This window comes from Eublepharis macularius, chromosome 4 (genome assembly GCF_028583425.1).
Source record: "Eublepharis macularius isolate TG4126 chromosome 4, MPM_Emac_v1.0, whole genome shotgun sequence".
NCBI lineage: Eukaryota > Metazoa > Chordata > Lepidosauria > Squamata > Eublepharidae > Eublepharis > Eublepharis macularius.
In genome coordinates this window covers 44,946,322-44,969,571 of record NC_072793.1, presented here as the reverse complement: position 1 = coordinate 44,969,571, position 23,250 = coordinate 44,946,322, and the positions used below count along the sequence as shown (strand labels likewise).

The following is a 23,250-nucleotide window of genomic DNA, read 5'->3' as shown; positions in this document are numbered from 1 at the left end:
GTATAAGCCAGCAAGCTCAGCGAGGGGCTCTCTTTTCAAAATTTATTTTCTCCTCACTGGGCAGGGATGCTGGTGTATACACAGAAAGGGAAAAAAGACTTCCCTTTAGTAGCAATGGTAAGAGTTTCATGCAGGAACATCGCTGGCTAATAATAATGGTTAATATTTATACAGCACTTGGTGAGTATGCAAACTGTTTCACACACCAATGCCTCAGTAATTCTTACAGCTCTAATGTGACATAAGTCTGTCTCCAGCCTTAGGGAAAGATGTGGCTATCACAGAATCTCCTTGTGCTAGTAACAGGTTACAATGAAGCCCAGTGTAGCTCCAAGCTGATGCTTTTGAGTTGCTAAGAAATTGGGCAGCCCTTTCCCAGGATATATAGAAGGAAGAGTATAAACCAAGTATGGACAGACTTATACTGACCCTGAAAAACGGCTGCTTTTTCACATCTTCAGCATCACGCTCACTGGAGCCCAAGCGCCGCTCTGGGTTCCGTCGCAGCAACTGAATAAAGACCTTCACGTTATCAGACTGTCACATGGACAAGCAAATCTGCTGTTAATATATACCGACCCGCTGCGCAGCCCTACAGGAATCTGCTCTACGTGGCTCTCTCTGTCCCTTCTTGTATCATCTTGGAGCAAGACAAAGAAGAGTTGCAACGGAATGCTGCATCTCTGGATAAGATCCCAAATCTTCCCCCTTTTTTACAGAGCTTGCACTCCCTTATTATGAATGCCTTGGTAATCCTAGACTTTGGCTCTGGCTATCCTTAGGATAGGCAAAAAAGAACACCCAAACTCACCCGGCGCATGATACCAATGGCTTCTGTAGAAAGGAAGCGAGGATAGCGCACTTCATCATTCACAATGCTGTCAAATACTTCCTCTTCATCATCTCCAGGAAAGGGGGACTATAAGGTGAATGGAGGCAGGGTCAGTTGATGGGGGCACTATTTAAACCAGTCTTGTTAATCTCCCTCAGAATTAATTTCTGTTACCTAAACTGTTAACTAAACCAGGCCCCCTCAAAAACTAAGTCTCCCATAATCCCTTAGATTAATTTCTTCCTCTGAAAACAGTTCTTCCTACATCACCAGAGGCATCCCTCTAAGCCAGTTCTACACACTCCAGGAACTGTAAAACCAGCTGCTTGTTTGGAATAAGCCTAGCTTAGTATTTTCAAAATGCCCAATTTCTGCTTTCCTCGAACAGGATGGATTTCCAACCCTGCCTATGCCTCACCACCAATAAACAACCCCAGTCTTGACACACATATATACCCTGTTTCCTTTGTCACATGGTGAACTTACCTCCCCTACAAGCATTTCATATACAAGTACACCCAAGCCCCACCAGTCAACTGCTCGTGTGTACGAAGTGTCTGTCAGAACTTCAGGAGCCAGAAACTCTGGTGTCCCACAGAATGTGCTGGTGCGATCACCATATCCCATCCCTGGCAGCACAGAACAAAATGGTTGTTAAAACATGGCTAATTCACCCACAGCCCTGCTCAAAGCCCCTTCCCCTTCTTGGAGCAACTGCAGATTGTTTTAGTGCTCAGCAGGATGGCTGCTAGTTCCCTGTCACTTCTGTAGGATGTATTTTATTTGCATTTTGATTTAGGGGATCCTGTGCCTACTATGGTGGGATCTATCCCCACCCCACCCCGCCACACACACAATCACCTTCCTTGCAGAGGCCGAAGTCTGCAATTTTCACAAAACCTTCCATGTCCAGCAATAAGTTATCCAGCTTCAGGTCCCTGAAAGGTAAGAGAACTTGAGGCAGAATTCTGAAGAATCTTTTGGTACCTGCCATTAATTGGAGGCACAATATAATTAATCTTGCATTTACATTTTAGTGACAAGACACAAAGATGCTGTTATAATAACCACCATGCAGTCCTCCACAGGAGAGACAGGATGAACCATGTTCATTCTGACAGCTCACTGCTCCTAGGAAAAGGGCAGGGAAACTAGTCCAGAGCATTAAGAAGTGAAAGGATGTGGAAACGACAGTAGAAGGAAGGGAATTGACTAAGATGACGGCCCCCCCGGGTGTAACTTACCTGTATACGATTTTATGATCATGAAGAAACTGCAGCCCTAGGACTACACAAGCAGCATAAAATCTGCAGAAGGAAACAGAAAGACTTTTTCAAGAAGAGGCAATGCCCAACCATACTCTGGAAGACACCCATGACTACAGTGTAAAGGATCCAGAGAGTTGGAAACGGTGCTGGAAATGCAAAATAGTAGACAAGATGAAACTAGATCTCAGTGTGCTGAAGAGGAGTGGCATAAATCACACTGAGCAAGATGCTTTAGAAAAACTCTTGCTCCGTTTCATAGTGCAGCATGTGCCTCCCTTCCCCTGGCTCTCAACTTACGTAGCACGTGGTTCAGTGAATACATCTGTGTGGATGTGCATCATAAGGTCTCCACCTGCTGTGTACTCCATTACAAAACAGACATGCTGAGGTGTCTGGAAACAGGCGAAGAGGTTCACTAGGAAGGGGTGCCGGGCATGGGTCACAACCTCAAATATTCGTTTTTCGCACATCAGGCTAGTAGGAAAAAGACCGTGTCAGGACAAGGGGTAGCCATGAGTTGACTTGAACCCAACCATATGAACTACTGCTTTCATATCACCCCTGTTGGAACTGGACAGGAAACATACAGGTTCCAGCTCACTCAAATGGCACATATTTAGAAGCAGAGACCTACCTGGTCCAGTCAGCCTTCTTATTCACACAGCAAAATATACATGCCAGCAATTGCACACAGTTCCTAGCATTTCATCCCATTTATACGCACTTCAACTCTCATTTATATGAAGAGGCATTGCACTACTGGCATTCCATGCAGTTGGAAGATCTAGGATCTCCCTGCTAAGAACAGGGCAGCAATTAAGTCAGGGGCTGAGGTGAAGATGGTGCAAGCCAGCTGGGTGATCATGGGACACAGGAGATGATGGCAGTTTTGGAACCCCTGCACCCATCTGACTGGAGCCACTTCTACTCTGGGCAGCAGTAGTAGCATGCTTTTTTCAACCTGTGTGTATGCATACACTCCCCCCTTTGCATACATAAGTGCATTCTCACCAAAACAACACTATCAAAGCCCAATACTGGCTACACTTGTGCTCCAAATTAAATACTACTGTTGCACCAGAAATATCAATTAAAAAAAAAAAGAAGAAGAGGTTTTCATAACAAATCCCCAACCATCCCAGCACCACAACCTTGCCTGGCTGCTAGACAGACTCACCTCTCCACTTCATCCCTTGCAACAATGTCACCCTTCTTCAAGGCTTTGATAGCAAAAAGCTCCCCTGTCCGACGTAGCTCAGACAGTAGCACCTACATTCAAGATGACCAGCAAGACAAGGTTAGTCGTAGTCAAAGTTTCTGTAAAGTTCACTAGTATCTCTGGGATGTCTTTGCTCAATGACAAAAGTAGAAGAGGTGAGGGAACAGGGCTCTTGGGTCTGGCAGACAGACCGTCAAGATGGGAAAAGGTAGGTATGCTTCTTGATGACAGACGGGCAGCTGGAAGAACTGGGGAGAGGACATGGTTTGAACCCCAAGTGGGCATGTAGTACTTACTTTGCCAAAATGGCCACGACCAAGCACAGCTGCAAATCGAAAATCATCCATAGTGAGAGGTGTTTTTCTAAGGATGCTGCTGAGACAGAAAGAGCAAGTCACAGATGGTATTTCCAGTCACCCAGGGGTGAGATCATCTGGGCAGAAGAACAGATTATCATAACCAACATCAACATCCATGATGTCAAGAGGGACAAAATAATGGCCATTCTTGTGGCAGAACAGGTTTCTAATATATGCTCCTTACACAAGCTGAAACATTACTCTTATATACGGGCTGAGTAAGACGAGGATTCTTCGTGTGTTCATTAGGATAAAAGGGCCTAGTTCAGGTGAGTGGAAGGTATGTAGAGTTGGGGCAGGGCTACCATCATTCATCCCATGCCCCTCCAGTGAATTCTGGATGCATGTAATAATGGGAGTCAGGAAAAAAACAACTGAAGGCAAGTGGGGACTCAAAAACAGTTTCTCCTAATTTTGCCTTGAGCCTTAACTACTTTGGCTTCCCATGAGAATCCCATTTGCAGATGCAGCATAACACAGTGTGGGCATTGTGGAGTCAAAGGCAATATTCCAAAAAGCGTTTGTGGTATTTGTACATACACATTACAGAAAGCACTGCAAATCACCACAGCCCTGTTACCTGGAGAAACAAATTTGTTTCCCAAGCAACAATGTATACTGTGTGTCTGATCTCCAAAAATGAAGCAATTTCTTGAAGGACAGATGAGGCACAACTGTGCAATTGTTGCAATTTAGACTGATTTCCTGGGAGACTGGATATTTCGTTTGGAGACGTAATTGTCCTTGATTCAATTCAGCAGGTCTCCAGGGCTGTGGGTATGATCTATTGAGAGCAGGAGGCAACTCAATTAGAGGAGACCAGTTCAGATGAAGGGAGCAAATCTAGGACTCAGCAAGGAAATGCAATTACAATGGGGTGAGACAGGAAGATAGCAAGGACATGGATGCCGGTGTACATGTAGGGGGTAGGGGGGCTGCACATTCCCTACCTGTGAAAAGTACTGTCAGACCCTCTGGCCTCACCTCCTGAGCCCAGCTCCACCTGGAAAGGAATTTCATCGCCCACCCGTGGGGTCTGAAGAAACAAACAGACGAACAATTTGGAGAGACCTGGAGACAAACGCTCCAAGCAACATTCTGGTGTTTATGACACAGGAAACAAAAATTAACTCCTGGGGCAACCAAACCAAAAATAGACACTTACCAACAAGACCTTATTAGGTAGCTCATTGTCATCCTGGTCTACTTGTTCCACTTGCAATCGGTCCCCTTCCAAGCTCAGCTTCTCAATAGCAATGTCCCTGGAGAGGGAAAAATGCCAATCTGGAGAATCCAGGCAAAAATCACAGTAAGAACTGCTGTTTGGAGAGAAGATGGGGCTGTGGCAAGCAATGCCCAGGTCCATGTCTTCAGAGCATGCAGGCACCCCCAACATCCCACAGCAGATGCAGACAGTGTCCTGGCTGGACAGTATGTGAAATGTAGGAAAGTATCTGTGCCTTGGAGAAAGACCACCGCTTGCTCGCTGAAAAGACTGGGAATGCTTTGGGAATCGAATGGAATGGAATTGTCAGGAGATCTAGGAAACTTGCATGGCTACAACAGCCCCCATGAATGCAAAAGAAATCAGAATCCTTATATTTTCAGTCTCCATTTAAAAAGAACAGATTATATTATAACAATTACTGTGATGGTGAAAATGGTGGCAATTTTGGCTGAAAACCTGTAAACATGAAGGGGCTACCTCTCGTGGACAGGAGATGTGATATTTGCATCAACACTGCCCCCACAAAAATATTGTTCCTCATATTCCAATCCTAACTTTTCTAATCCTTGATAATAAATGGAAAAATAATAACTCAAAATACAGGAACTTGAGACAGAAGCTGAGATTTTTTGCAGTGCCAACTGTCTGCCCACTAACAGTAGAGGACACTCACCCAGAGTTGAGACTATGCCTACTCTCTGAGCCAGATGTTGGGGTCATCTGTGTTGAGGGACTATAGGTGCCTGTGGTGTTGGCAGTGGGGATGATGCGTCGCAGGAGCCGTACCCATGTTGCAATATCAATGTTCATCTGCCGGGCACGCAGGAAAGCCTTCCCTGAGAAGGAAAAGGGGAGGGGGCAGGGCAGATAGTCATATCAGTTCATGCACTGTGATAGCCAGGCTTCCAACAAGCAAAGGATAAAGAATCACAAGCTAAAAGGGGCAACTGGAATGGGCAAGGTACATTAGCCAATACTGAAGGCAAGTCCTCAAACTTCACTGATGCAAACAGTAATACAGTCATGAATGGCTTCACTTCTGAAAGATCTAAGACTGATAAATATACTGCTCCTCTTCCCACAAAATGCCACCACCATTCCAAATCCAAACATATTGTGCACACAAATGCAAATATTAGCTCTACTAGAAGATGTGTCACGTGAGAGACGCAGATATCTTAGAGCTAGTATGTCATAATGACTAAGAAGGAAGACTGTGACATGACCTCACCTACATTGATGTCAATGGTATTAATCTGGAGTATCTCTGCATAGGATTGCAATGTAAGTGGTCTTAGGACAGCCACTATTCTCTCAGTTCACACACTACTCTTTCCAAATAGCAGTAAGATTCATGCATAACAATATACCATGAGCTCCACACCTCCTAACCATCAACAGAAATACTGGCCACACCTATTCTTCACCAAACATAACACTAATCTACATTACAGTACCACTGTTCTATAGATCCAGAGGAGTTAGCCGTGTTAGTCTGTAGTAGCAAAATAGCAAAGAGTCCAGTAGCACCTTTAAGACTAACTAACTTTACTGTAGCATAAGCTTTCGAGAACTACAGTTCTCTTCCTCAGATGCATCTGATGAAGAGAACTGTGGTTCTCAAAAGCTTATGCTACAGTAAAGTTGGTTAGTCTTAAAGGTGCTGTTGGACTCTTTGCTACTGTTCTATAGCTAACTGCCCTCTCTCACTTGCTAAACTATTGTCAGAAATGCATGACGCATTCCATTCAATTCTTTACCTTTGGCCCATTCCACCTTAGCTGATCAATGTGGAATCATCATTATTTGTTCATTCAGTTCATTCATTCGGCATTTGTTCATATAATTCACTGCATTCCTGTGCTTTCCTCATTGTTCCCCCATCTCAACATACAACTTCCAAATGCAATGCCAGGCCATCCCATATGGATTGTCAAAGCATTAATGAAGTTTCTCAGGGCTACTATGTATGTGATGGAGAAATACATCTCTTTGGCTTTATGAATTCCAGTTTGGGATGGCCAAAGAAACACAATACTCCATTTTCTTTATTTGCAGCTTATCATATTTATTTACTTCCTTTATAACTCTTCTTTCTCACAAAGGTTCATGTAGCAGATAAGGGATTTAATACCTCTCTTCTCAGACTAACACTTGATGCATACATCTTTTAATGACAATAGGACTATCTATAGCTAATTAATGGGCTAGCCAGCTGTAACTGATCCAGGTTACACCTGTTGCACACTTTACACACATTTTACACCTCATTCCAAACTGCACAAAGTGCCAACATGATCCTGGGAAAGCCATTTCATTGATCTCGATATTTACAGTGAGAAAATTTCACTAATGCACCCTTTCAGACTGGTCAAGCCATAATCCCTCTTTTCTCCTACACTCCTAAAATGAGGGTGGGGAAGGATGAGATTTTACAAGTTGGCAGCTTTCAGCCACTGAACACCCACAGAAGACTACCCTCGCATTGCAATAGCGCTGCAAGTCAGCTAGGGATGTTTGCTAACATTCCTTTGGCCAGAAACATTGTTTTATTTTGTTGGATCTGTTTGCCTGTTTTGTTTTCCTGTGTCTCCACTGTCTACAGAAATAAAATGTTTTAAAATTGGCTCAATCACTCTGGAGAAAGTCTTTTGCTAAAATCATCCCCGGGACTTGCAACACTCCACCCTATGCTACTAGAAGGACAACTGGGGAGAAAAGTGGTGTATCTTTCAGGAAATAACCACTAAGCTGAAGTTTCCTCTCCCCTCCCTTCAGTTTGCTCCCAATGTTGTCTGAATTTCAGCAAAAAAGGATTAATACTGCCAGTGATGGCAAGCTACATCTGTGTAAGTGATCTGGGGAGAGTAGCATAGCATGTAGAACAATACACATATACTTCTCTCTCGTCTTTTGATACAGAGACAGACTCTGGGTAAAGGAAGCACCCAAGTAGACCAGACAAGCCTTGGTAGTGATAAGTCCAGCTGTCCTTTAGGCAATCTTATTCCTTACCTTGTTGCTTGGAGAAGATCTTCTTCTGTCGCTGGAGCTTGGGAATGCGTTCAATGACAGGGTTGAAGAAAGTTACCTGCAGCAAGAGACAGTAATACAAGTTGGGAAGAGCTGGACTGCACACTGGACAAGAAATTTCTGCCAATATTATTACAATACAAAAGGGGTCTCAAGACGGAGGCTGCAGACAAGTTACAGAATGGGCCAGACATAGATAGCAGCTTCTTGTAGAAGTGGGATGGAACAGGCTTTCATTTAGAAGGATGGATTCTATTTTCACCAGCATCCAGCACAAAAATTCTTTCTTTCCAGGCCTGAAAAGGGTTTCTGCTGCTCACTGCTCTCAGCTTCCTAGAAAGTGAGTCACTTTCAGGGAACCAGACCTTCCAACTCTGATCTCTAGTCCTTCACATCGAAATCTTACATAACAAGAACCTACTAGTTTGACTTGTTGTGTGCTAAACCCTGGGATCACTAACAGGTCTGAATAAGCACCATATCCAGGGGTCCACAAGGGTCAGTTGTTGTTCTAACTCAGTACAGCAGAAGTTGGGTTGTTTTGACTTCAACATTTCAATTGTCTCTTGGGTAGTATCTCAAGGCCTATGTTAACTATAAACAAAGATTAATTCCCATAACACAAACTCTCTGTGGAAGCCAACAATTCAATAGAAACTAAACATCATAAAAAGGATAACACTGTCAAGTTTTGAATAATCTGGAGTTTGATATCTAATTGACAAGAGAACACTTTAAAAAGAAGCATCAGACTGTTTTAGAGCTTTTGTGCTTTAAAAAAAAATCTCTTAACTATGTATTTGATAGCTGTGATAGGGACTCCAGACATCCTTTCTCACCATAATGTTTTTATTTTGGAGATATATTTTCCTATAATTTAAAACAAAGTATTTTATGGCTGGGAATGGAGTTCATCATGGGGTTTTTTAAAAGATACATTTAAAAGCTCAGGTATTTTCCAGTGCAATCTCCACATAATGGACTTGGAGACAGACACCGCTATTGGAGTCAGCCGTCCTTTTGTTCACTTTAAAAAAAATCCATGCACACAATCCAGGCAAATGAAAGAACATACACAACGGTCTTAAAAATGTGAGACACTGCTACACAGATGGCGGGGGGCAGGGTAGCCACGGTATACTTCTTCCTGGGCCAAAGGGTGCAATTTTTTATTTTATTTCATTTGGATTTCTATTCTGCCCTCCCCATGAAGGGCTCGGGGTGGATTACAGTATTTTAAAACACAAAATTAATTTATACAATTAAAACCATAAATAGATTTTTAAAAACTTCACATGTAAAAATATACATTTAGATGGAGGCAATCAATAGCAGCAGACACAGCTCGACAAGATAAGGTGGCGGACAACCCTAGTAGGGCAGGATTCAGATTTTATTCTCCATTTTTTCAGCTGGTGGAGGCCAAGCCCAGCCTCAACCATATGCCTGGCAGAACATCTCTGTCTTGCAGGCTGAGCGAAACGTTAACACATTCCACCGGGCCCTGTTCTCAGTGGACAGAGAGTTCCTTCCACCAGGCTAGAACCAGGACTGAGAATGCCCTGGCCCTGGTTGAGGTCAGGCGGGCCTCCTTGGGGCCAAGGACCACCAACAGATATTTCTCTCCTGATCTGATTCTGCTTTTTCAAAGCCTAAAAACTCTGTAGCTAGTATTTTATTCAGATTGCACGGAAATTTAAAGACATCAAAACAAACGATCTTTCTATGTTTTATCTTGCAGTAATTATAATCAACATATTTTAATCTCTATTTTGTTTGGTTCTAGGTTTTTAAACCTTGTTTGTACACATTAATAGCGCCACAGTAAATACAAACTCATTACTTGTAAATGATTTGTGCTGTAACAAGAGTTTGGTTTTATTATGCCTACATCAAAGGTCATTATTATACCGCTCACAGACTTAACCCTGAAGTCCATTTCACTGGGTCAGAACTTACTTAAGATTTTTCAGCATTTTATGAAGGAAACTGACTTCCAGAAATACAACTGAGCAAGAGTAAATCTGAATCCTCTACTCATTTATCCTTATACATATTTTCTCTTCCTTCCCAATCACAGCACAGAAAAACTGGGATGCTGAATCACCACCTTTTCACCTGGGAACATGACTATATTTTTTCCTTATGATCCTGTTAAGGTGAGGAGCAGAAATGAACGAAGAAGGAGAGGTAGACTGAAGAATATAATCAATGATTCTCAAATTGTATTTATAATCATATATCTAATTCTGAACTTAGCACCTGTATGGATCAAAAACCCCAGAGAACAAGGCCAGGTACAGATAGGCCATATTTTTCTGTATACCTGAGTAACCCCCTAGGTTTGCAGAAAAATATAAAAAGAAAATTTAAACATTTAAGGTTTGGCCAAAACCTCCAAGATCTTGCAACAGTATGAGCTGCCATTCTGGAGAAGGGAGGAACAGTTGCCTACTGCTGCATGAGTCAGACAGCCTGGGGAGGAAGAGAAGCAGTCAAGGAAGGAGGAGTGGGAGCTGTTGCGCCTCATGCACCTCCATTGCCACTGCAATCCAGGCAGGAGGGTGAACCAACCGAGCCAAGCAGAATGGCAGAGAAGACTGGGAACTGTTGTCACTCCCACCCCACTGGCACTTTGAGTGGGTGAGGAAAAGCGGGAGCCCTCACCCCCATGCGGCAGCTGGGTGGAGGGTGGCAGTTCTACAAGTGAGTGGGTAAGTGGGGCAGGGGAGTGCGAGATGCTGCCATCCCAGCAAGGAGGAGGAGAAGAGTCTTGCAGGTCCCCTGCCTGTGATTATGTATTATATAACCAACAACAATTTAAACTACTCCATGCCCTATGCTTATTGTAAACTAGTATGTAAAGATCTTCTCTAGAGGCTAAAATATCGATCCATTTGGTCCTGTACATTCTGGCAAAGTTTCCATCTGTGTAAGCAAACATCTTACCTCCGCAGAACTGATAAAATGTTACAACTTTTTCACATAGATAGATTTCACTGCTGAATATGAACAGGAGAATGACTATTCAAATGTATAGGCATCCAACTCCGCTGTCCTAAGGCCCTCGATCTACCCAGATTGATTCCAATTATTTGTTACCTCTGCCAAGAGAGTGCCTTGTGGCTCCAATTCCAAGTGGATTTCATGGCGTTGGTTGTCAAGGAAGTCTTCTAACTTGAGGTATTTCAGGGCACAAAGACTGCGGTAATCACGCCAGTATACACCAATCTCCAGCTCTCTTGCCTGGTATGGATAGGAAATGAATCTGTCAGAAAGTAGCAAGTAGATAATGACTCTGAATTGTACCCACATCTGCCATACCAAGTCCCAATACACAACTGTTAACCACAGTGGGTCAACAGCTCCTTCATTATATGCTTGAAGACCAGTGTTCTTGAAGGCTACCATAAAGGCATCCGGATCACTGCTCTATCCTCAGTTGAGTTACAAAGGACGGGAAATGTCTTCATAATCTGTTAATAACGAACAATTTCCCCTGTTTAATCAGTATTTGGCCTCTGATGTTTCTTCTTAGCTTTGGAGTTATATTTGAGAACTTCAACAGCAAGTAAGTGGTTGAGTATGACTACCATCTTAGCATTTCTTTCCCACAGGGGTGCAAAGAGGGAATCTTATCCACCACAGCTGTGGTGACCCCTTTAACCTACAGAAATATCATGGAACAGTGAAGTCTTTGCACATACCCTCTCCAGCTCCACAGTGAAAATCTGGTTCCAGGCTTGCAGGCCACTGGGTTTCCAGGCTGTCTGGCCTACAACTGCATTATCTAGCTTCAGTACAGCACTCACTTCATCTATGACAACAAGAACAATGAACTGGAGGCCTGAGGGACAGCAAATTAGCAAGAGGCAGCAGGATACAAGAATCCCATTTAATGTTGACTGAATAGCTTGAATAAAGAAAGGAAGCGGAGACCTCATTGTATGCTAGTTATGCTAGAAGGCCCAGCAGTGCCCCCCTTCAGTGCCCCTTCCCATACCCCTAGCACTGAACCCCTTCCCTCATTTTAGTGCCCCAAACTGCAAAAAATACTCACTGCTGATATCTTCAGTTTTGATGGTGGTCCTGCCACTTACACTACCACTCCGGCTGTACAACCCTCGCCCACTCCGGCTCATGAAAGAGGGCCGTGCTTCGCCAGGGCTGTTGCAAGGTAGAGAGACAGTGGAGCCACGGCTACGTCCTGGGACATGCTCCAACAACCCATTGCAGCCCAACAACTGCACCTCCAATGTGCCTACCAATGAGAGAGAGAAGTTCACCAGCTGGACACTGCTCAGGAACTTTCAGAGCAGAGCAGTCAAGTAGTACTTCAACATTATGACTGGGTGCATCAGGACTTTTACCATGTTACACTTAAATATGGGAGAGAACATGGGGTGGGGGAGTATGTAACCGGTTAGGAAGTAGATGACTGCTAACTAAGAGCAGTGAGGGACAATTAAGGGAGTGGATTGCAAGGAAAATTCTGGCACAGTACAGAGTTCAGAGTGACCAGGTAGCATGCTGAACCAAGCAAAGTCCGTAAGAAATGCTGTTACCTGTCAGTGGAGATGGCTTTGAAAGGGTGTTGTACTGGTTGTGTTGGTAGGTAGTGGTATTGCGAGCACTGAAGGCAGGGGAGGAGGCGAGGATAAGCTCTTCTTTGATGATGCAGCCCTTGGGGTGGTCTTGTGGCAGCTCACCAAGACGTTGCTCCAGAGAGTGACGCAAAAGGTCCAATTTCTGGTTTGACTCATTCAGCTTGTTCTGTGCCTACAGCAGAAGTACAGACGGTTCAGGATCAGATATTGCTCTGTCCTCCACCTTCCTTCAGCATCCATCTCCCAGCCTTGCACTATCAGCACTACAGCTTTGTTAGGATATTAACAAAGATCTAGAGACAAAGAACTCTTTTGTTTGGGACATGCTCAGGATCCTTCAACCTCATCCCATTGTTGTTTCAGCAACAGAGCTTGCAATCGGGAAGCCCATATACAATCATCTATGCCGATCTACATCCCTTTGAGTTACAGTGGCAAAGAAGCGGCATAACTATTGTGACAAACAATTGATGACATTCCTGTTCTTTGAAAGTGTGCTTGTTTTCCCCAATCAACTGCATTAACAGTGAATTTCACAGGAGAAAATGTATGTGGGGGAGGGGAGGAAAGTTGGATTATTACAAATGTATTACATATTAACTTTATTGTATGTTATGGGGAAGCAAAATTAACTCTTCTAAGTTTTTTCATTCATAATTGTATGTATGTTTCCTTTGTGCAACCCCAAACTGAGTACTGGAGCTCATTACCTCAGAGATGGCATGGCGGTCCTGAACTTTGCTGGAGCCCAGTAGACGCAATACATTCTTGGCCCCCTCAGATACAGCGTGCTCCACCCGGAAGTGGTGTCGCAGCTCCTCAATCCTCAACTCTATGGCACTCAGATCAGTGTTACCTACAAGTAACATTGGTACTGTCAGGACTGAACGCTCATGACTAGGGAACAGCACTGTTTCTGTGTGAGATATTTCTGGTTTGCTGTGGAAAGAACCCAAAACATCCCAAGCCTCAGCAAATTGAGCTTCAGTGCCATGCCAAGGTAGGGCACAGAGAGGTTTCTAAAATCTCTCCAGAGAGTATGCTCCCGCTCCTGAGGGAGAGAGCAGTTGGCCTTTGTTGAGTGACTGCCTGCCTGCACTGAGAAAGTCTGCAGGCCACAGGGATGGCTGTCTTCATCATCCTCTCCTTCACCTTGCCCATCTTCCACATTCAGCTGCACCTCATCAGCTTGCATAGCCTTGCGGATCTGCATACGGATTATATTGATCTTGGTCTTGCTGTCCTGTAGCATCTGTTGGGCTGTCTGCAGCAGCTTCCGGTCCTAAAGGACAGACCAAGTGGAGGCGTGATTACCAAGGACAGTAGAAAATAATTAGAATTTACCCAGATCCAAGGGCAGAAATCACTCATCTAGCTCCCTGGGTATCTTCTAACTTGAAGAAAACACAAAGCTTCCCACCCAGTCCCCACAACATCTCTGCACACTGTTCACAGAGCTGGAGACACATCCTAGTCCATATGAAGTGTCACTGGCCTCTGGTCAATAAAGCCTGCTTGAAAAGGGAGCAGGAAGAAGCCTCGTTGATTCTTTTTTCAAAATTATTTCTAATGTGACATTTAAAAAACAAACTCCTGCAGTTTGCAGGTGTAAAAAAGTATTCTAATTTTTCAAATCCTATAAAAGACTGCATACTTAAAACTGGTTGTTCAGTTTTATGATGGAATCGTGACAGAAGAATCCAAATGAATCAGAGCAATGTCTGCCTCTTCCAAGATTCACAGACATGAAAACGCTGTGGTTATGGTACCTTTTCAGCCAATTTTTGCAGTCTTTATCTAAGGGAGGATTTAACATGCAACAGGTAACAGTATGCGATATCTGGGCCAACTTCAGATAGGCAGATGGGTACAAATACATTCTCAATCAGAATGGAAAGATGTTTTTGTACTCAGATATTTGTTACTTTGTTTAGTCATTTAAAAGTAACCTACTGAGGAAAAAAACATATCCATCTAAATAAGAAACATGTAAACTGACAGCAGCTAAGGCTGCTACAGCTACCTAAAACCTATTGTTTGTAATTTAAAAATGCAGTCAGTCTGCCATTCCTTCACAGCTAGAAGCAAAAAGCTTGCTTTATACATAAAAGATCCTGGACTCAATCCCCTCATCTGTAGCTCAAGGAATTTAGGCAGCAGAACCAAGCTACTTCACCTGTGTTGTGACGATTATTAGTTTAATAAACCAATCTTTTCAGCCTGCTAAACAAAGAACGAGCTTGTTTTGGCCACAACGCTTGTGAATGAGGGCAGACGAGCTGCTCTTTACATACTGCCCCCCTTGTCACCTTGACGGTATGTAGGGGATAGCCAGGCTACCAAATGCCTTTGGCAAGCCTGAGAATACAGTGGCAAGGATGGCAACACCCACCTTAGCAGCACCGTTGTCATACATCTGGATCATGTTCTCTGCACCCTGTTTCACCTTCAGCTCAATATTTAGCTGCTTCTCCAAGCCAGCAATACGGTTTTTGGTAGCTGTTGATCGGCTCAGGCTGCCTGGTGACTGGGGGGCAACTGAAAAGATAACAAGCACCGATGCGGTTAATGCCAGAAGGGTGCAAATCTTAAAGAACCAAGGGAAGGATGTTCTGTGTTTATGTTTTGTAAAATGGATGGTTTCTCTATGGTATAGACCATCTGAGAGAGAAAAATGTACATAGCCTTACCTTTTCCATCATTAATGTACAATGACAGAGCAAGACATCCTTCTAGTAAAGAAAGCAATTTTTCCATCATATATCAACAGCTTTATACATAATAAATTGCTGTTCACCCTCAGACCACTGCACCTCAAGAGAAACCCTAACACTTATAAATAAGCATACATTTCTTCTGAAACTTGATGGGGGTTCTATGAGCTTCTATGACAATAGGAAAATATATTTACTGCTCTGTAAATGTTAAAACATAAAACATTAGCAAATGTAAAAGATGATGTAGAATGTCTAGAACAGGGGTCCCCAACATTTTATTTTTATTTTATTTATTTATGTCATTTGAGAGCCAGTTTGGTGTTGAGAGCCAGTTTGGTGTAGTGGTTAAGAGCACGGGACTCTAATCTGGACAGCCGGATTTGATTCCCCACTCCTCCACTTGAAGCCAGCTGGGTGACCTTGGGCGAGTCACAGTTCTCTGGAGCTCTCTCAGCCCCACCCACCTCACCTCACAGGGTGACTGTTGTGGGGTAATAATAACACTTTGTAAACTGCTCTGAGTGGGCATTAAGTTGTCCTGAAGGGCGGTATATAAATCGAATGCTATTATTATTATTAAAAAGAGTCCAGTAGCACTTTTAAGACTAACCAATTTTATTGTAGCATAAGCTTTCGAGAACCACAGTTCTCTTCGTCTGATGCATGGAGGGCAGAAAGAAACTGGTCAAATATAGAGGAGGGGAGGGGAGGAGGGATGTAAACAACTCCTTTGATATGGAGATGCAAACAGCTCCTTTTGATGTGGGGATCAGTTTGCTTGTGTAAAGGTTCAAAGGAGTCTGTAGTAGCAAAATCAAAAAGAGTCCAGCAGCACCACCAAGACCATACATTCCACTGCAGCACAAGCCTTCGATAACCACAGCCCTCCCCACCAGATGCATCTGACAAAGAGAACTGTGGTCCTCGAAAGCCCACGTCAGGTGCCACTGGACTCTCCCTGACCCCGCCTATGTAAATGAAATCAGTTACCTGTGATAATGAGATAACCATTCATAGTCCCTATTCAGTCCCAGCTTGACAGAGTCAAATTTACATATGAATTCCAATTCAGCAGCTTCCCGTTGGATTTTGTTTTTGAAAGGTTTCTGTTGAACTACAGCGACCTTTAAGTCTTTGATGGAATGTCCTGGTAGATTGAAGTGTTCTCCCACTGGTTTCTGGATGTTGCCATTTCTAATGTCAGATTTGTGTCCATTTATTCTTTTGCATAGAGGTTGGCTGGTTTGTCCAATGTACAGAGCAGAAGGACATTGTTGGCACATGAGGGCATATATCAGATTGGAAGATGAGCAGCTGTAACAGCATCTCTAAAGCTTATGCTACAATAAAATTGGTTAGTCTTAAAAGGTGCTACTGGACTCTTTTTGATTTTGCTACTACAGATTAACATGGCTAACTCCTCTGGATCTATTATTATTATTATTATTATTTATAATCTGCCTTTATCACTGAGACTCAAGGCGGATTACATAGAGATTAACACAGACAGTATCAAGGACATTTCAATAAACAATGCCATGATAGGATAAATAAATGCAAGTTTACAAAGACATAACATCAGCAAAAATCCAATACAAAGCTGAAGAAATGCTGAAACAGAGCATAAATAATTCTAGGACTGACATTAGACAACATAGAACTACCCAGTAGGGTCACACTTAAAGCAACAGGAAGTACATAGGAGCACGTACTTAAAGCAGCAGACATAGTGGTGAAATCTATAGTCCCTAAGTCGCAAGTGAAGCATCTCTTTGAGATCATCTTACCACAGTATGGCCCTCCTATCTGTATAAAAAGCCCTTTTGAATCATCCAGTTTTGCATTCTTTGCAGAAGGCCAGGAGAGTGAGGGCTCTTATGACTTCCTCAGGTAGGCCATTCCACAGGACAGGGGCCACCCACAAAAAAATGCACATGTATGGGCAACTGTATAGCACTCGCCAACAATTTTCTTGGTATCTACCAAGTGTTTTTTAAAAAATGGGTGGGGCCAGTGGGGCTTTTGCCCTGCAGAGCATCTGATTGGTCTCTGGAGATTGATTGGCAATTTTTTAAAAAATTCTTTGGCTGCAGGGGTGACCACAGCACAAGGATCTTCATTGTGTGACTGAAAGTAAGCTGAGAATATGAAAGATTTTTTAAAACCATATGTTCATTTTAAAAAGCATCCTGTTAAGCAGACCTTCTGCCTGAAATGTTGAAGAATTGCTATTAGAGTCATGCTTAATTTCAATCTCCGATATTTTGGTTATCGACTCTGCCTCCTGTGGCAGCCATTCTATGATGGTGCCCACCAACCTGTGTCAGAATTCCAAAGGTGTCTGCAGACTCAAAAAGGTTGGGGATCCCTGGTCTAGAACAGGGCTGCCAGGTCCCCCAGTGGGAGCGGGGATTCCCCATTCCCACCCTCTGCACCCACCACCACTCACCTGGCCAGTGCAGGGGAAAGGTGGGAGAACAGGCCTCCCAAGTGTGCCCCAGGAGCGCTCTCATACTTGCAGCAGGACAATTTGGGCTACAAATGGGAGGATCAGGCCCATTTGGGGCCCAAATCAGCTCACTACGAAGCACAGCAGTGCTCCCGGGCCATACACAATGGCGTCACTTACCAGAGATTGTGTGCATGTGAAAAAGAGGAAGGTGAGTACCGAGTACCTTCCTCCCACTCCACCGGGAGAGAAAGGGGACCTGGCAACCCTAGTCTAGAAGGAGGATTCTTTCATTATCTTCTCTGCCCAAGAGCACATTCATGAGCTGTGAGAATGGCAACAGAAAGCTGCTGGATTCAGCTAATAGTTAGCATACTTGGATTTCAAAGAGAACACAGTACTATATGTCTGGGTAGAATATATCAGCATGTGATTTAACTGATTGAAAAGAGTCATATTCCATCAAGCCGAACAAATAATGGCCCCTCTATTCTGTACTAGTCACTACTGCTAGGGCAAGCACTCTTATTGAAGACACAAATCAAAAGCTTTTAGAGAGTAAGAGGAAACATTGAAACTCTGTCTTTTAACATTCTGGTCCTTAGTCGACATTATGTGGAACGTGTTAGGCAACTGTATGGCCATAACACTCTTTTTTATTGTGTGTTTTTCCTTTTTTTAAAAAAAGACAGACTATTGGACTGGGAGCCTGCTCTTATACAAGACTGCCAGAACTGCTTAGCAGCAAGCCAGCTAGAATGAAAGAAAAGGGGCAGCTCAGATCTTAAAAGCTAGTACACCAGTGAATTAAATCCTAGATTTTCAGAATGCTCAGTTAGAAAGAACACTTGCAGTGTTGTCAGCAAGAAAATGCCACAATCCCTCGGCTAAATGAGGACAAGCTTGTGACGGGATCAAATCAATAATCCATTCAGAACTCTTATTGTCAGCGGTGGCCAAAACTGGATGCCATTGGCCAGGGAACTCTCTCTTCCCAAGAATGGCAACATTTCAAAACAGGATGGGCTACTTGCCTGCAACTGTAAGCTCTGAGCCTGGAGACCCAACTCTTTATTACAGATTTTTTTGGTGAAAAGGAAATGGCCGCACCCAGGCCCTGAACTTTTTTAGCCCAGTTGTTTCCTTAAGATGACTCTGCCCTCCTCCCCTTTTCTGTGGCCTGTCAGGTGCAACAGAAACCACTTCCTCTTGCAAAATCACAAGGCTGCTGAATCTCCATCTGGTGTAGTCCCCATTCTGTATAATGAGCTAACTTGGACTGGATACTCTAAAGAAACACAAACTCCAGGTCTAAGAGTTAGACAAAGAAGATGGGACTGCCACATAAACGCAGATCTGCTTCCGTGTCCCCCCACGGACTCCATTGTTCCTATATTCAGTGGTAGGAGGTTGGTTCTTCTCTCTGCTTCTGCTTACCCTATTGATTAAAAGCCCACTAGGGCAAACCAGATGACAAAGATGTCTGCTCTGACATAACTCTGACTAAAACCAGAGAATTGCAAGGATAGCGTTCCTCAGGAAATGGGGCTGGAAAAAATGCAGGTACAGAGCAGCAAACAAACAAGTATTGCCGTGTTCCAGAGAGTAAGGTTTCATGCCCCAGACAAAAGGCACCAGTAGACTAGGGTGGGGATGTATAGAACAGCTATAAACAAACAGCACTTAGCAAACTAAACTGAGTTCTCTCACATGAGCAACCTCTCAGCTTTGCTCAGGCTTTTATGAAGGAGCTGTAGGTATCACTGTATGGGAGAAGTATGATTTTATACTGTGAATGGTGAAATTACTCAGGTAACGCTAGATAAAACTACAGATTAAGATTATTCATTTTCACTGACATCACCAATAGATGCCTATTAGGATAAGAAACAAAACTGATTATATGAATTATGCATATAAGATGGATAAAAAAGGGAAAATATAAACATGTCAAGAAATTCAAGCTCAAGGAAAAAACATTTCATGGTTGATGGATTATCAAATGGTGATTAAACTTAAAGAACAACTATCCAAAGAAGGTGGTTGGTTAAGAGAGAAAATAATGTTTGAATCACTTACAAGGAGAAGTATATAAAATCTTATTGCAATATGCCACAGGATCAGAACAAGTTAAAAAAATGTATGACAAAATGGATGCAAAACTTTGGAGAAAATATATGTATGACCAGTAGAAAAATTTATGGATTAAAGAAATCAGATTTACAGATTATGAAATATTAAGGGAGAATTGGTTCTTCAGATGGTATATGGCCGTCTGTTCTGGTCATCTTCATTGCGCAAGTCACGCACCTCTTGAAAAGAGCTTTATCAGCCATAATGGAACAACTTCTTACAACTCCTTCTCCTTTATTTCCCCTTCTAGGCACAAGCAGAACGAGCAAGACCTTCCCAGTCAGCGGCAAAGAAGGAACCGGAGGGTGAGGGGGCGCTGCCTCCCAGAGCCGTTTCGGCGGGAAAAGCCATGCATGCTCACTGGAGAGGAGAGAGCCCCCTGGTGGACTTTAGCTTTTAATACCTACTGATTGGCAAGCCTGTGTGTGTGTGTGCAGTCCCAGAAGACGGACAATGAAACTATTTGAATATGCATCAATGGCACAATTAACATCTTATATATATAATAGGCTAATCCTAGAATTTCTGGAAAAATTGAAAGCTTTTTTTGATCACGTAGCTGAAAATTTTAAAAAAACTAAGAACAATGATCAGTAAATAGATTATCAAATTTGTAATGTAAAATGTTGAATATAAAATGTTGAAAAGTGCAGAGAAATACTTTGCGGTTTATATATTCTGTTATAAAGAGCTATCTCTGATTTATACAACTATGTTATTCAATCCTTTTTTTCTTTCTGAATCCCCTTTTACTATTATTTCATTTTTCAAAATAAAAATATATTATATATAAAAAAGTTAAAGGTAACTAAAAAAAAGATTATTCATTTTCAGCTTTCCATTTTCCAAACTCACCACCCATAACATAAATGTAATGAAAATTTCCAGATATACCCATACTGCAACTGAAAGTGAATACAATGACAAACATTATTCCCAAATAACTAAAAAAACAGGAAAGTGAATAGCTTCTAACACAGCAAGTCCTGTCTCAACTGTTGCAGGGAATGTATTGGATAATAATACAGAATTATTGTCTGTGTCTAAACATAGTTTCTTAAAGCATTAGAAGAACAGCCAAATGAGCAGTGGGCCACTGGCAGGATTCACATGGCAATGACAAACCACAATAGCAATAAATGCCTTTACTCTAGGTTTGCAAATCCAACAGCCTGCACTAAAGTCTTTTATTAATTTGTACTCAAAACAGATTATCTCTCCATCTGCTACAAAACCCTTCTGGAATGCAAGTAGATGCCAGCCTGATGTCATATGGGTGATTTCTTTACTCACGTATAGCTTTTGCTGAACCAACTGTTCTCTTTGAAATGCCTGCCACTAGATTAGGGACAAGTGCAAACACTTACTAGTTTGGTTACTGCTACAGATACTTTTGAAACTTTTGTTTATTCTTTAACAAGGGAAGTTCATCAAAACATAACTAAGAACTTTTTCGAGTGTCATCATGAACTCTCCCAGATGGAATAATCAGGAAGCCAGAAACAGCCATAAATTCTCAGACAGCTGGCTGTAGCCTGCACACCTTGTCACCAGTTTACAGGCCTCTTTGGCTCATACTTCTGCTTGTTCTGTGATCCCCTGTCGAGACTGCTCACTGATTTCCTCTTACTCCATGATTAAATTCACACTCACCCCCCAGCTCTTCAGGGTCTTTGACCACAATGTGTGCATTGAGGTCTTGCAGTTGGTGGTGCAGGGCCTCCAGCTTGCGGTTGGAGCTCTTGAGCAAGTTCTCCACATTGGAGAGATTTTTACGGTCTGTAGTGGCCTTGCGTAGGTTCTCTGCTCCCTCTTTGATCTTCAGCTCTTTGCGGATTTCACGCTTAATCTTTTCTTTCTCTTCATCTAACTTCTGCTGCACACTAGTGTCTGAGAAATCCGAGCTCTGATCCAGGCCTAGGTGCTCCAGCACTGACCAGCTGCCTGGATCACTCTGTAAGGGGAAAATAGTAAGAAGGTGATTACAAAAATGGGCATCAAGTCTCAAGCATAATTTCTTGTCCCTCAAGGTGCAGCTCTCCCCTCTCGGCCATGCTGAATAAACACCTATCCTGCAATAATTAATACATTTTTTTAACAAATGCCTAAAGAACCAGCTTGGTGTAGTGGTTAGAGTGTCTGACCAGGATCTGGGATATCCACATTTGAATCCCCCTCTGCCAAGGAAGCTCACTGGGTGACCTTGCGCAAGTCACTCTCTCTCTCTCTGCCTGACCTCCTCACAGGGTTGTCATTACGGGGATGAAAAATGGAAGGAAGGAAGCACTGAGAGTGAAAAGCAGGGCCTGAATATCTAAATAAATAAATACAAATAAAAGTGCCAGGCATATAACTCAACTATTTTGCAACAAAGATAGTTAGCAAGGCAAATGGCAACAAACATGGCTGCTCCAAAGCTCTATCAAGACCACCACCAAAAAGAAAATACACCATTATCATATTGCAAATCCAATAAGCAAAAGCAGTATTTGGAATTCAGAGGAGTGACTGAGCAGCAGGCCAGGCATCCCCCAACATTCCCAAATAGAAAGCTAATATGATACAATGGCTATGAGTGGCTATAATGACTATTGATAATTCCTTGATTCAAACAAACACCTCAAGCCCTCTCACTTACAGGGTAGAACGGTATCAATGAAGAAAAAAAATTAAAATCCCCAATCTCTCTTTTTAAAATAAATAATCTGATTTAAAATAAAATCTAATTTTAATTCTGATATGTTAGGCTTTAAGCGAGAGGTGGTAGCAGACCCTTGATCTGATCTCATGCAGTTCTTCTTCAAAGCAGCCATGGGGGCTTCTGATTTTATTAGGGAAGTACTGCAAGGGAGGGGGGAATTTAAACCTTCCCCCTGCCTGGAACATTTCCCAATTTAAACTGCATACCTACAAAGTTCATATTAGATCTGTGGGGAGGGTATACTATTGGTACCCATCAATGGCAGCAAGTCTACTCAGAATCCTGCTCAGGTCTATTCAATGGGTCTTACTCCCAGGGAAGTGCCCTTAGAAGTGCATTTCTAGATAAGAGTTCAGGCTTGGGCCCACTGCTCCTCCAGAGATTTAAAAAATAGGGCCAAACTACAAGTGACACCAACACCATTTTAAAAGCAGTTGCAGTTCTTTAAAAATGGCCACAGGGCCCTAATCTGGATTGCGCACGGGGTAGCCGCAGGCGCTCTCGTTTCCCTACCACCATCTTTTCAGGTGCCAAAACAGCCCCACCCCCATTGCTGTTTTAACATATGAAAAGGCAGGGGGGAACCAGAGCTCCTGTGGCTGCCCCACACATGATCCAGAGCAGGCCCTGCATTCATTTTTAAAGAACTACAATGGCTTTAAAATGGCGTCGGCAGCTGCAGGATGGACCCGTGGTCACTATCA

General features: G+C 43.0%; 1 protein-coding gene across 2 annotated transcripts in view; it reads right to left on the bottom strand.

Annotated features, from left to right (window-relative positions):
- LOC129327402 (serine/threonine-protein kinase N1-like) overlaps positions 1-23,250 on the bottom strand; it is an 81,289-nt gene that overhangs the window by 4,230 nt on the left and 53,809 nt on the right. For both annotated transcript variants that reach the window (XM_054976029.1, XM_054976028.1), the window contains exons 2-21: positions 21,499-21,799; positions 14,939-15,084; positions 13,699-13,828; positions 13,257-13,402; positions 12,505-12,718; positions 12,000-12,200; positions 11,647-11,756; positions 11,042-11,185; positions 7,922-7,997; positions 5,580-5,742; positions 4,844-4,940; positions 4,629-4,714; positions 3,616-3,691; positions 3,278-3,369; positions 2,398-2,574; positions 2,077-2,139; positions 1,694-1,770; positions 1,319-1,461; positions 812-919; positions 430-510 (exon numbers count right to left, since the gene is read on the bottom strand). In XM_054976029.1, coding sequence (XP_054832004.1) covers positions 430-510; positions 812-919; positions 1,319-1,461; positions 1,694-1,770; positions 2,077-2,139; positions 2,398-2,574; positions 3,278-3,369; positions 3,616-3,691; positions 4,629-4,714; positions 4,844-4,940; positions 5,580-5,742; positions 7,922-7,997; positions 11,042-11,185; positions 11,647-11,756; positions 12,000-12,200; positions 12,505-12,718; positions 13,257-13,402; positions 13,699-13,828; positions 14,939-15,084; positions 21,499-21,799 — 2,631 coding nt within the window. The remainder of the gene's footprint in view (positions 1-429; positions 511-811; positions 920-1,318; positions 1,462-1,693; positions 1,771-2,076; positions 2,140-2,397; positions 2,575-3,277; positions 3,370-3,615; positions 3,692-4,628; positions 4,715-4,843; positions 4,941-5,579; positions 5,743-7,921; positions 7,998-11,041; positions 11,186-11,646; positions 11,757-11,999; positions 12,201-12,504; positions 12,719-13,256; positions 13,403-13,698; positions 13,829-14,938; positions 15,085-21,498; positions 21,800-23,250) is intronic.